Source organism: Manis pentadactyla, chromosome 13 (assembly GCF_030020395.1).
Source record: "Manis pentadactyla isolate mManPen7 chromosome 13, mManPen7.hap1, whole genome shotgun sequence".
NCBI lineage: Eukaryota > Metazoa > Chordata > Mammalia > Pholidota > Manidae > Manis > Manis pentadactyla.
The window spans coordinates 70795596-70810991 of NC_080031.1; the positions used below are offsets into that span (position 1 = coordinate 70795596).

A 15396-nucleotide genomic window follows, 5' to 3' on the forward strand; every position below is an offset into this window, starting at 1 on the left:
GGCAGATGCACTTCTCAAGAATTAAAGCTAATTACTGAGTGCTTGCCGAAGAGCCTTATGGTCTAGGGATAAACTCCAATTTGCAAATGTGGCAGGGCTATGTCTTAGTGTTTATTTGCTGTTTTCAGAGTGTTTCCACACTGTTTCTTCTCACTTATACTCAGTCATTTCTCCTTTCCCAGGTTATATTCACCCAGGAACAAAGACTCAAAAAACCTGAGCCCTGACATGCCAGATGAGTTCTTACAGACATACTTCTAGGGCTATTTTCTCTGCCCTCAAAAAAACAAATTAAACTAGAAAAAAAGAGACAGAGGGTAGAGTGGGAAGTGAAACTGGAGATGGTCAGAAAGAGGAAGACAAGAACTTTGAGAGGTTCAGGTTGCTGAGTGAAATGTTCTCTGATTTTTCACTATGGATAGGCTGCCACTCAACAGTCCTGGACTCTGGTGGGTCCTCCAGAAGAAAGGGGTAAAGGAACTCAGATACCTTACATGAAGATGAAAGCATAATAAAAATATAAACCAACCACAACCCTTATCATAATCACACCAAATTGGAAATGAGTAAGATCAATGAGAAATTCCCCCATAGATGAGCAATGGTTGTAGAACCACCTAGAGGATTAATTCATATCTTCTCTTCTATGATCAAACATTACCTTCTTTTCCATTCTCATTCTCCACTATTACTACCAGGTCCAAGCCATCCTTTCTCTCACCTAGTTTATTTAAATAGCCTCCTAATTGGCAGGAGCAGCTATTCAGCTGTTGAGAAACTGAAAAACCTTCCATGATTATTTATATATTCAAAATAATATTAAAATGTTTAGAGTATATATTCAAGAAGCAAATATTTAACTGAGCACCTACTAAGCACTGCTCAAGTATGGGACATGGCAGAGAAGAAAACGAAGTCTTTGTACTCACAAAGCTTATATTCCAGATAGGGAGACTGACAACCATGTAAATATCTGGTGATGAATGTCACAGAAGATCAATCAAGGAGGGAGGATTACTAGATACTGTTTTCTCAGGGAGGTCAGAGAGTTCTCTCTAGTAAGATGGCACTGAGCAGACACCTGAAAATTGAGGGATGGAGCTTGCAGATAGCATAAATTCAAGCACCAAAGAAAGTAAACTTTAAGCACAGTCATGCAATTATAACACTTGAAAACCTCTATTTTGTCACAGGGGGTGCCTATGATAAAAAAAATTCAGAAGTAGTTCACACCTATTTTCAGACATGAACTAAATTGACTGTTACTGGTTTATGTGAAGACTAGAAACTTCTGTCCATGACCGAGAGTGTAGCTGAACACTGAATATTCATACCATGTTTAGTTTAAAAATAAACACAAATAACCCTCTCCCCTTCATTGGCCCTCTGAGTTTTGGCTGTCTTTACTGAAAAACATCCTTTTAATTTTAATCTGAAAACAACGTGGAGAATGACTTTCTTTCAAAACAAGTTTTCCCTTGAAGAGAAACACATGTTCAAAGCACAAACAGCATTCCAATATCTGACTTAAGGCTACTTAATTTCTGCATTCTGATGTCCTACTCAGGCTACTGAACAAGTTCCTACACATACCATTTCTTCTCCAATTCTATAATTTAGGCTTGCTCACGGAAGCAGACAACCATTTTATTCAATTAAAGAACAACAAAGAGAACGTGTATGAAATCCAAATACTTCCCAGGCTACAAATAATTTCTAAGAGTAATTAAAATTAATATCCCAACATAAATATAAAATATACAACTTAGTTCTAAAAACTGTTTGTAAAGAGTATATAAGAATACCCAAGAACATTCTGAGGAAAAAAATGCTTATGAGTAAACCAGGCTTCTGGGTATTTAAATAAAATCCAAAGTTATAATAATTTTAAATGTAATACTGGGTCAGAGAAATAATTAAGTAGAAAAGAAAGTGAGCCCAGGAACATTCCTGTGATTATATTGTGACATTTCAAATCAGTAGAGAAAGGATGACCCAGCTACCAAAAATAACATTAGAAAAACATTGATTTTGGAAAAAAAGTTAGATCCCAACCATATATCATATATATATTAGAATAACCCTAGCTGCAGTAACAGATAAACATCCCAAATCTCAGTGACTTAAATACTCACTATTTCTTGCTCATGAAAAGTCTAATATATGACAGGATAGGGTTAGCGGGATCTGCTCCAAACAGTCATGCAGGGCCTTGGCTGATAGAAACTTCACCATTTTCCAAATCTATCTTGCAGTGCTCTCCAGGATGTCAACATCTAGCTGGAAAACAAGAGAGGCAATGTGGAAGATTGCCTGGGAAGTTTTGTGGAGCAGGTAAAAATCATGTTATCATTTTTACCCATATTCCATTGGCCAGCAGTTGCCTAACTTCAAGGATGCTGAGAAATTTCAGCCAGGTACCTAAGGAAAAGAAGAAATAGACTCAGTGATCACATAGCCAGTTTCTAATACAGTCTTGTCTTGCTGGTTACCAAGTATCCTACCAAACCTATAGCACACTCCCTCCTTCCCCAAGGGAGACAATCCAAAATTCCATTTAGTTATTGCAACCAGCTCAAAGTCGGAGATCTCTGAATGATCGAACAAGTTACAGAAATCTCTCTAATTGTCACCAGTTCCAACATACTATGGTGAAGATAGAGTAGGTGATTTTTACTAAAAACTGCCATCTGGCAAAGGGAACATAGGAGACACACAAAAGGTATGGGTCTATATATACCACTTTTGATAGATATTTTGAGGTCCTTCTGATCTGGCAGTAGGAACATCTCCTTAATTTCCACTTTGCTATCAGGAAGGAACTACTTGGATCCAACATTCTTCACAGCTGTAGGATCTACCATTTGCAGGTTCTCTTTTGTCCACTATTACATTTGAAATACTGGGGATTGTGCCCTCTTTGAGAGGCTTTACAATTTCTGCAGCCATATCTTCCCTGACCAAGTTTGGGAGCCCCAAAATACTTTTAATGATGGAATACATAAAGGCTGCTGGATTCCATTTCTGCAATTTGTTTGGCATTACAAATAAGCAGATTTGTTTTTAAGGGAAAAGTATAGTTACATATACTAGCAGGATCTCTCAAAGTTCTTTCCTAAATATAATTCTCAAGCCTGCCTTATATATTTCCTTCCTCTGCCCTCATACCTTAAAGCTATCATGTTTGGGAGGAAATGTCACACCTTTACTCAGGTTTGTGCTAGACCCAGAAGTCTTAGTAGCCCTTTGAATGTATAATGTCTTACATTGGAGGCTAGAAGCAGTGGCTTTTCCATCTTTTAAATTTTTTCCACTTGCAAAGAAATTATTGCTCCATCCCATCTCTTTTTTTCTATCACCTTTACTGACAAGCGTAGACGGTAACAACATTACCAACATTCTACTTTCCATTATTTCCCTGGAACATGGGTCATTAGGCATGTGGTCCACATTCATAATTGCAAAGGACCATCTTAAAAATTGTTTTGTCACTTCATGACACAAATCTCATTTACAACTTTGGATATTAGTTTTCATCTTGACTGCTAGACCAATGCTATGTATTTTGGATTTGTTTTAGTAGCATTCTTCCTCTAGCACTAATTCCTGCACCAGTGTAATGACAACTGTTTTATCAAAAAAAATAAAACACAAAAACCCAGATTCTATTGATTTAACACAATAGGTGTTTGATAACTTGAGCTCAACTAACTTAAGTGGAGGAAAGGGTAGATGACTATGATTCTCAGTTATCTAGACTCCAAAGCTGAGGACAGTTCCTTCATCTTAAGAAGGGGGTCTTCTAATGTCTTCCTGGGAATTGACAGCCAGCTGAGGGAAAAAGGAGTGAAGGATAGAAGAGAATTTTATGGATTGGACCAGGAAATGGTTTACATAATGTTCATCCATATTTCACTAAGCAATTAATAAGTCACATGACCCCAATCTACCCCAAAAAGAAGCTGAGAGATGTAAACTAGTTGTGTAATAATTGGTTAAAAGAGTTTGCCAATCTCTGCCAGAATACACAGGGGTAAACTCTAGGGAGATTAAAGGCTAAAGATAAATATAAACCTATAAAAAGTACCAGAGGCACATAGACTAGAGGGATGCCAAGAACTATACAGGGTCTGAGAGTTCAGTGGGCCTACACTGGGTGCTCAGGAGAGAGAAGCGCAAAGCAGAGATAAAACTGTCTTTGAAGGTGCAAACCTCAAAGAGGAGGGGCTACTGCTGCAGGAAAGGCACAGACACCCACCAGGATCCTACCTCCCTAATGAGAAAGCCTTGAGCCATTATAAGGTCATCAAACACTGTCAACAAGGCACAGGTAAAAACCCATGTGCTTGGGTAAGTGGAAAAGGGGAAACAAAATGAAACAATAACAACAAAAAAATCTCTGTATCCCTGGGGAGAGTCAGAAAACTATCCTGTACCCAGACTATTAAGTAGATCTCCTAACTTAGGGAAGAGCAATAAACTCTCCCAAAAAAGATTCAACAAAGCTACAATGAAGAGTTTTGATGACACAAGGAAGAAGGGCAAAATCCCTGAGAAAGCCATAATCCTAAACCATGGTCCTTTAAGTATGAAAACCACAGAAATAATTTACACAACAAGAGCTCAAAGAATTCTTTCCATGAGTCATTTTTTCAGAAATCTACCAGAAAATGAACTTTATCCAAACAAAAGAGACTGGGAAAACTTAAGCAATTTAGTTTTAATATATTTCATTGGAAATCTAAGATTAAAACTAAGGTGGGGACAAGGGTAGAAGAATGTCATATAAGAATGCTCCATATATTTCAGTGAAATAAAAATAATGTAAGTACAAATGGGAGGACAATGGGATGGAACGAGGCAAGTAAAATAAACTCAGCAACTGTGATTTAGGCAGTAAGAGTTAAGGGATGTCATTAAAAATGGAAAGTGATATGGAAGCAACCTAAATGTCCATCAGTACATGAATGGATAAAGATGTGGTACATATACACAATGGAATGTTACTCAGCCATAAGAAAAAAACAGATCCTACCATTTGCAACAAGATGGATGGAGCTAGAGGGTATTATGCTCAGTGAAATAAGCCAGGTGGAGAAAGACAAGTACCAAATGATTTCACTCATATGTGGAGTATAAGAACAAAGGAAAACTGAAGGAACAAAACAGCAGCAGAATCACAGAACCCAAGAATGGACTAATAGTTACCAAAGGGAAAGGGACTGGGGAGGATGGGTGGGAAGAGAGGGACAAGGGTGGGGAAAAAGAAAGGGGGCATTACAATTAGCATGTGTAGTGTGGGATGGGCATGGGGAGGGCTGTGCAATACAGAGAAGACAAGTAGTGATCTTACAGCATCTTACTACGCTGATGGACAGTGACTGTGAAGGGGTATGTGGGGGGGACTTGGTGAAGGGGGGAGCCTAGTAAACATAATGTTCTTCATGTAATTGTAGATTAATGATACCGAAATAAGTAAGTAAGTAAATAAATAAAATGGAAAGTGCAGATTGTGAATTAAATAAGGGACTAAGAGTACTGAAAAGGTATAACCACCATAACAGAAATATAACCTTCCTAAATACCAAAGTTTAGGAATTTCCTTTTTTAAAAAAAGGACAGAACAAACACATTATGAAGAGAGATTAAATATAATTAATAAAACAATATGACAGAATTGAAACCAAATGTAGTCATATCAACAAATGTGGAAGGCTTTGCTTATTAAATGGAAAGATTTTCAACTTGATTCATAAAGACCCAACTATATGCTTTATTCAAGAGACACACCCAAAATAGAATGATGCAGAAAGGCTAAAAATAAAAGGACAGTCAAAGGTATTTCAGGCAAATGGAAACACTAAGAAAGCGAAGACAGCAACACTGGTATCAGATAAAGTAGAAAGCAAAGAAGTGTAGAGAAAGATTTTCTAATTATGATTCCAAATCCATATGTAAAAATGAAAGGAAGTAAAGAGAAAAAAAAGAGATACATCTGACACATAAAATAAGTGGCAAACAAAATGACAGAAAAATAAACAACATAAATAAAGTCAAAACACCACTGACAAATTGGGGGAAAATATTTGCAATACATACAACAGCTAAAGGGCTAGTATCCCTAATATATAAATAAATCATAAAAATTAGACAAAACCAAAATCCTCACTAATGGAAAAATGGGCAAGACATGGAAAAAACTCTTAAAAATGTATACAAAAATAGTCCTTAGAATTGAGAAAAGTATTTAACTAACTATACCAATAATAGGAGAAATGCATAGTAAACCTATACTGAGGTAACATTTCCCATGTATTTAATAGGCAAAAATCATAATGTAAAACGCCATTCTTTCTTGGAGACATTGGGGGGAAAGAGGCCTGTCTCCTGTGCTGCTGAAATTGGTACAAATTTCATGGAAGTAATTTTGGCAGTTTTTTAACATGCTACATATGCCTTTACCTTCTGACGTAACATTCCTAATTCTAGGAACTTACCCCAAAGACATAACTCCAACAATATGAAAATACATACTGTTGTTATTTTCTTTGTAACATTGTTTATAACTGCAAAACAGAAAATAACCTATATACCCATACACAGATAATTGAATAAATCCGTACATCTACTCAATGATACTGTAAAGTTTTGTCTTAAATGAGATTTCTATGGGCATATTTGTGATTTCCAGGATATATTTTTAATTGAAAAAATAAGCAAAGTTCAAAAAAGCATGTAGGGAATGTTAGTTTTTGAGGAAGAAGGGGAAATAAGAAAACATACATATATAGAAAATATAAATACATATATTTATTCATCTGTGCAAATAGATACACAGGAAGGATACATCAGAGACTAATGAAATTGCTTATCTATAGGGGATGGGTGGGCAACAAGAGAAAAGGCAACTAATCAGGCTAACTTTTTAGTGTTTTTAAAATTAAGATACAATTCACATACCATAATATTCACTCTTTTAAAATGCACGATTCAGTGGACTCTTGTATATTCAGAGTTGTGCAACCAACATGACCTCCAATTTCAGAGCACATTCATCAGTTCAAAAAGAAATAGAATACCCATTATCAGTCACTCACTCCTCCTCCCTCCCCCAGCCCCTAGCAATCACTAATCTACTTTAGGTTGCTATGGATTTACCTATTCTGGATATTTTATGTAAGTGGAACCACATTTTGTGCTTGGCTTCTTTCTTAGCATGATGTTTTCAGACTTCATTCATGCCATACCATGTATCAATACTCCACTCCTTTTTATGGCTGAATATTCTGTGGTATATATATATATCACTTGTTTGTCCAGTCATCAGTTTGTGGATTATTTGGGTTGTTTCGTCTTCTTTGCTACTGTGGATAATGCTACTATGAACACTTTTGTTCAAGTTCTTGTTTGAATGTTTTCACTTCTCTTGGGGTATACAGCTGAGAGGAAATGTGATGTCATATGAAACTCCCATTATGCCAGTGTTGATACACTTCATGGCATTCCACAAGTCTTTGAGGATCTATTCTTTTTTCTTTTCCTATTGCTCAGACTGGATAATCTCAATGGGTCTATTTTGAAGTTTACCAAATCTTTCTTTTGCCTGCTCAAATCTTTTATTGAGCCCTCATTTTTCATTTGTTACTATACTTTTCAACTTCTAAATTTTTGTCTCAATATATTATTTCTGGCACATCACTGATATTTTCTATTTAATGACATTGTTCTCAGACTTTTAGCTCTTTAGACGTCGTTTCCTTTGACCCTTTGAACATACTTAAAATAGCTTAATTAACGTCTTTGTTGAACGAATCCAAAGTCCAGGCCTCCTCAGGAACGGTTTCTACATACTGCTTTTTTCCTTCTGCATATGGCCCTATTTCTGCAGATGTCTAATGTTTTACTGAAAACTGGACATTTAAAATATAATAGTGCACCTCCTGAAATCAGGTATTACCCTGTCCTCAGGGTTTTGTTTTTGTTGTTTGGTGAGTTTGTGAACTATTTTTGTGAAGTCTGTATTTTTTGTTGTGTATGGCCACTGAAGTCTCTACTTCATTAGCTTAGTGGTTACTAATAACTGGACAGATTGTCTTAAATGCCTGGGATCAACACTTTTGATTTTGCTGAGGTGCTCTGTGTGCGTGTTGGGGTACACCTTCAACACTTAACCAGGAGGTTGACAAAACCTCAAGGTCAGCCAGAGGTGAGATTAGGGTCTTCTCAGCTTTTTCCCGAACATACAAGCAGCCCTGTACATGCACGTGATTTCCTTATTTCCAAGAAATATGTCAGAACTTACCAAAGATGCCAAACTTATGAATATTTATGGATAATGAATTCTCCAGATTTCCTTTTAAGCTTTTTGATGAACTTCTTGTTTGTCCCAATTGTTATTCGCTACCACAGACAGCCACGATGTTAAACACTGGCTATACATGTCTTTTAAAAGCGATCTCAAGAAAATAGCTTCTCAAGACAGACTTGCATGTGGGGTTTTCCAGTGAACTAACAAACCAAATAAAGTTCTCAGGGAATGTATCTTTGAAGAAACCCTAATCCTTTTCTGCCCATTCCAGGTGCTGCCAGGCTGCCAGTTTGACTGTGATTGTGAACTCTTGGTTTTCAAGACTACCATGGATCTAGGGAGTGGGAGATGAGAACAGGGCAAGCTAAAATATCACACAGATGACTGTTTTTACCAAGATTCAGCCATTTTTCTTGAATAACACTTCTGGATTGTTATAAGATTTTCATTAATTCCACAGTTCTGAAAAAGTTGCTTGTGACAATAAGTTCTCTAATTGGTTTTTATGGAGACAACTTCTAGCTGTCCTCACTCTTGTCATTTTTGCTGACATCATCCCGAGTGAGTCTCAGACTTAGTTGTGATATGGTATGCTCTTAGGCTAAAGAAAAAAGAAAACTAAACATATATTGAATTTTCATTAGTAGACTTCTATTTTGCAGAGGGGTTGATTAGCAATTCTGAAACTAACTTCTGTGTATTCTAGGGTTAAGACAGTAAGTAAATATACTGCAGATAATGGGAGCCATTTTTCTCACAGAAAAAGGACTTACATGACAAAATAACACAGGAGATGGCTGGAGAAGGCTCCCACCAGCCAAATTAAGGTAAACTTCAGCATCAAAATAATGGACTTGTGTTTCTGACTGTTATGTAATAACAGGGACTAGATTTGCCTTTCTATATTACATAACTAGAAAACTCTAAAAAATATATAAAAACAGAGGTTTTCAGACTATGCACAAAAAGCAGTATAGGACAGTAATACCTGAGAGAAAGAAAAATGAGTACTTCAGATCACTGTCTGAAAAGTTTCAGAACTATAGTGCAAGGGGAAGGAACACCCAAAATAGCCCAGTGGCCTTATTGGAAGACCTAAAATTCAGAGTTTAGATAGGCTGATGTGACTAGAATTTTGGAGGCAAAATACTAGGAGAAAGAAGACTAGAAGAAAGAAGACAAAAGACTAGAGTGGAAGAAGATGCACAGAAAGTGCTCTGAAGATCTACAGAGGTTCCCCTCAAGTCGATGGTGTAAAACTGACCTGGGCAATGTGACCCAAGAATCTACCAAGGCCAGTAGTGGGAAAAGTCACTAGAAAGGAGTTGGTGGAACAATCCCAGGGAACTACACATGCCCAGGTATAGTTTGTGTTCTCACCAGACACAACAGGAAGATTTCCTAATAGAAAGCATCAGGTAGAGTTCTAGAATGGCAATGACTCCAGTGGAGCTAAATGAGCCTTAGAACAAGGTTTCTCAACCTTAGCACTACTGACATTTTGGGCCGGACAATTCTTTGTTGTATATACTATAGAATGTTTAGCAGCATTCCTGGCCTATATCCATTAGATGTAACTCCCCTCCCCCAGATTCACATCCAAAATATCTCTAGATATTCCCTGAGGGTAAAACTTGCCCCAGATTGAGTGCTACTGCATGCAAAATCATTAAAACAGCTATTAATGTTCCACATGTTCAAGGAAGTACAGAAAAACACAAACATGATAAAAGACAAATGGAATACTAGAGCAAAAATAATGTATTGTACCATTATATGTAGATGCAAAATGTGTGTAAAGAATTGTAAAAGGCTGGGAGGAAGGAAATTCAAGTATTATGTATTAAGGTACATAGGCTCTATGTAAAGTAGCATAAACTAGTTGAAGTTAAACTGTGATAAATGAAAGGTATGTATTATAAAACTTATAAGCTAATAATAGATAAAATGAAGTAATAAAAAATATTCAACTAAAAAAATAAGTACAAATAGGATGAAAGAGGTATCCATAGATCACACAGGAATAAACTTAAAAATAGAAGAGGGGAGAAAGGAAAGCTCCTTCTTATTATAAAAAGTTGGTTAATAAATAAATGTAGACTCAAGATGAATTTTTTTTTAAAACTATCATTTACAACTACTATTGCAATAATTACTTTAGGTAAGAATCATGAACCAGTGTTAAAATAGCACATGAAAGTTTCAGAACAGGATATATATGTAGTCTCAAAGTATCCCCCTCAAAAAAATATTAAGTATAAAGAGGAAAGCAGTAACTTTACAGTGGAGAGTCTTTATGGATGTAACTTCAAACAAGTAGGCAAAGTTCACATCACCAACAATAGGCCACATTATCCACCTCCTGATATGCCCTGGGACAAACTTAACACCGCTTCTATGACTTCTTCCCAACCAAAAGTACCCAGCTTGAATTTAGTAATGGGAACATGAGAAAAACCCACATAAAGGGGCAATGCAAAACAAAACTGGCCTGTACTTCTGAAAAATGCCAGTGTCATCAAATAGTGAGAGACCCAGAAACTACTTCCAACTAAAGAGACATGAAAACTGCATGTAAGGCATGATCCTGGATTTTCTGTTGCTGTAAAGACACTGGGACAATTGGAAAACCTGATAATCTGTTAAGTGGATTGTGGTAATACAAGAGAATAAAAATGACTGTTTTTAAAGAGCTGATGTAAAGGGTAGGAGAGAGGATAAGAAATGGAGGGAGAGAAAAGGTGAGAGGAAGAGAGTAGATGGAGAAAGGGGGAAGAAAGAAATGGACAGAAATAGAGAAAGAAAGAGAAGAGGAAAAAGAGGAGGAGGAAGTGAGGGGAGGGAGGATGAGAGCCAAAAGTAAAGCAAATGCAGTGAACGTTAGTACTGGTGAAACTGGGGTGAAGGATATTGTGTGGTGCAGAACTTGGCCTTGCCCAAAGAGAGGAACTTTGCCTATGGTTTCTGGATGGAGATCTGTTTTACCTGACTGGAGTGTCTGTTTAGGTAAGAAGTTAGCTACACTAAAAAAAAACAAACTATGTGATCTAGGATGGGGGCTTTGGGTCAAGGGATATCAGTCCACTTGGAACAATCATCAGTTGATCATGTCTGTATACTGAAGCCACAATAAAAATTCTGGACACTGAAGCTTAAGTAAGCTTCTCAGATGGGCAATATGTTTTGCATACTGATGCCAGGATGATAATGCACCCTCAGGACAACAGAAGCTTTGTGTTTAGAACCTTCATATATAGCATCTCTTGCTTTGGCCGGTTATATGATAAACCTTTTCTCCATAATAAACTATATACCTGTGAATATAATAGGTTTCAGTGAGTTCTGGGAGATATCTTGTAAATTTTTAAATCTGAGGTTGTTTGGGAACCCTCCCCCTGCAACCTTCTCCTTCACCTCCAAACCTGCAGCCAGTCTAAGAAAGTGAGCATGGTCTTTGTGGGCTCATCCCTCTAACTTTGTAGTTGGATTCTAACTCCTTGCAGTTGGGGTAAGAAGTCTTGGGGAGACTTGGCAGTCTGTAAGATAGTGTACTCAACCTTGCAGTTTGGCTAAATCTGGGTAGGCAAAGACACATTTTTCTTTTCCTGTAATAATTTTCCATAATTAAAATTTCAGTTGAAAGTAACTTCAATTTTACATTATTGAAATTATGTCAAAATAAAAATTGAAAAACTGGAAAGAAAAAAGAGAAAAAACATTTTGCATGCAACACAGCAAACATAATTTTCTCTCTGCATTATCTCTTGAATTTCATTGCTCTAGTATTCAAATTCTTAAGCTCTTGGGAAAAAAAGAAATAGCTTTCCAGAGCTTATGGATTCCTGCTAACTAGAAAGTTTTTCCAGCCATTGACAGTACCTGAGGATATGCATAGAAAATATGGAATGTAGTTATCTTTACTAAGTTAACCAAGAACTGTTTATCTGTCCCAGTGTAGCAAAAGTATAAACTTAAAATGGGTTTTTAAAATCCTGTTTTCCTTTTAAATAACAGTGCTAAGATGTCTGGAGTAGTCCCTTCCTCAGTAAGTCATGTCAAACCTCTCTACTCAGCTATCAGTGGAAATGCTCTTTCAACCATACCTCCTTCAGAATTTGTTCTTTTAACTTCCAGTCTATGATTCCTCAAAAAATGTTTCTAAATGAGCATATAGTCAAGTAACTAACTACATGTTCCACATTCTTGACTTAACAGAACTATTTATATGCAGTGATACAGAAATTCCATTTCTGGTTGTCTTGCTACAGTTAAACATGTATGTTGCCTAAAAATACTGAAACATAATTCAGAAATCCAAAATTGCCCTGGGAAACGATTTTAAAACAGTCAGAAAGTACGAGATCATCAATCATTAAAACTATAAAAATCAGTATTTATTTGTATAACTTATCTGTATACCTATGTTAAAAGTTACTGTCAGTTTGGCTAACAAGGATAACTTTTAGCAAAGATGATCTATTTTAAATAAATAGTTAGAATTTCCTCATATTTTTCATTATTTTAAATATACCCCAAAATTTATTTTCAAGGCAAGACACATGGAGCTAAACTAATAAAATACACTTCATGATAAGCACTAATGAGAAAACCTGAGACAGCTATGACCTCAAAAATCTTTTAGAGAGGGAACTGTCTGGGAATATTGTTAAGAATCAATTTAATTATATGTTTGATTTATGGCAGGTTTATGTAAACACAACTTGAACAGACTTAAAAAAAGAAAAATAACAACAACTTATTCCTATAATCTCTCTAAGGAAGCTTATTCAAACACTAGTTTAAATAATGGGCTCGTAATTTAGAAAAAAGAAGGAAAGAGAATTAACTTTCAGATGGCAAGGTTCACAAAAAGAGGTATTAATCAATCATCAAATGTAATTTTTTTCCCCTGAAACAGAGCAATTTTAGATTGCTGTTCTTTTCGCCTTCTGCTTGCTTCCCATGAAGGATGAAGAGGCAGTTGTGGTTGCTGTTTTGTACTATCAAGTCCTCTTTGTGCACTCCTACTAAACTGATTCTTGATCTGAGGTTCATTTTTTTGAAAACCTGGGAAGAGAAAGCAAAATTAGTGAAAACAAACCACCTGCCTAAATAGCACACAAGAGAAGTATATTTTGTCTTCTCAAATCAGTATTAAAGGAAAACATTTCGTTTTACTTAAATGGAATACCTCACAATTTAGAATCTAAGTCTAACAGGAAGTTTGAAGTTGAGATATACATATGAGCGATCAATTTTGGTATACATACTTTCTAATCCTTGTAAATAAATGTTTATTGCATGCCTTCTAATGTATGCTGTACTGTCTTATTTACATTGACAGTAAGAAAGGAAACAGGTCAGACAACATGGAAGGCTGAAAAAAACAAAAAGATATCTTGCATTTTCAAAGGAATATCATTAGCTTGGTATCTGTGTGGAACAGATGTAACCAGATAATTCAAGTCTTAATTTACTAAGATACTGAGTCTCACAATGTTGATGGGAGAAATTATTTTTTAAGTGCTAATAATTGATTCCACTCCCTCCGCTACTGAACAAAAAGTTGTTACTGCAAGGTAAATTACTAAATTTACTCGACGTTCTTTTTTAGTCATAAAGTTAACATCCACTGGGTATGAGGGTGGCAACTTGTATTCTGGTCCTTATAGTCTCTTTCTGATGAGACACTTCAATTACACTCTCTGGACCAAAAAAGTACTGTTTTGGGGAGACACACTAGCCTGAAAAGACATGAAACAATACATATTTATGGAAATAAAAAAAAGGTAAAAATTTGAATACAGATTTATTAAGCAGTCCTATGGGTGTGTGATTTCTGTATTACCAACTTAGATGTCATTTTCTAAAGTGTTTTAAAGATCTCCTTAAAAAGTAAGTATCATACCAGTTCCTGGACTTGCCATGGGAATGAGGAAGGAGATATCTAAGCTGACCTGTGCATACAGTAAAACAACAAATTTGACTGGATCTATACTGTTGGAACTCAACCAAGAATTTGGAGAAGTGCAAATTGTAGCGCTCCAAAGTCTTACAACTACAGACTATTTACTGTTAAAAGAACATATGGCATGTGAACAGTCCCCAGGAATGGGTTGTTTTAATTTGTCTGATTTCTCTCAGACTGTTCAAGTTCAGTTGGACAATATCCACCATATCATAGATAAGTTTTCACAAATGCCTAAGGTGCCTAACTGGTTTTCTTGGTTTCACTGGAGATGGCTGGTAATTACAGATATGCTTTGGTTATGTAACTATACTCCTATTATGTTAATGTGTGTGCGCAATTTAAGTAGTAGCTTAAAACCTATACATGCTGAAGTTACTCTACAAGAAGATATGTCAAAGAAATAATCAATCTTCCCATGTTTTCTTCCGCCTGCTACTTCTATAGCTTTTCTTCTTCCTTCCTAATTACAACCCTTAAATAGAATTCGTGCCTCATATCAAATTTACCGAGTATCATAATTCTTCCAAGTGGTAAAGATACCTCAAGACAAATGCTGAGCATAGAAGCCACAGGGCATAAATCTGCAAAGAAGTAAAAAGCTAACCTTTTCAAACAATAAGGCTTCCCTCTCACTTACCAACTTTACATTTCCCTGTATGGCCCCAGAAGATGACTGGTTAGCCAGAGACGGGTAAGATTCCTCAAGGGAGGAACAACCTAAGACAGGCACAGTCGCAGGGGGGCCATCAGATGAGAAATTGGGGATCAACAGAGGTGAGGCTTAGAACCTCACCCCCCCTGTTCTGAGAGAAATCTTCTGCATACGTGGATGTTTTATTGCCCTGGTCTAGCTTGGATTAACACATAGTCTACAGGCACACATCTGATCATCTACATTTTCTCTCTTACAACACTAAACTATGTTTTCTACCTTTATCTTGTATCTACCTACCACTTCAGCATTTTATTAAAAATAATAATAATAGGAGGCGGAGCCAACATGGCGGCGTGAGTAGGACAGTGGGAATCTCCTCCCAAAAACATATATACTTTTGAAAATACAACAAACACAACTAGCCCTAAAAGAGAGACCAGAAGACGCAGGACAGTGGCCAGA

At 36.4% G+C, this 15396-nt stretch overlaps 1 protein-coding gene across 1 annotated transcript in view; it reads right to left on the reverse strand.

Moving 5' to 3' along the window:
- Positions 1-6790: 6790 nt before the first annotated feature.
- SRFBP1 (serum response factor binding protein 1) overlaps positions 6791-15396 on the reverse strand; it is a 157690-nt gene continuing 149084 nt past the window's right edge. The window contains exon 8 of the mRNA XM_036903132.2: positions 6791-13375. Coding sequence (XP_036759027.2) covers positions 13191-13375 — 185 coding nt within the window. The 3' untranslated portion in view covers positions 6791-13190. The remainder of the gene's footprint in view (positions 13376-15396) is intronic.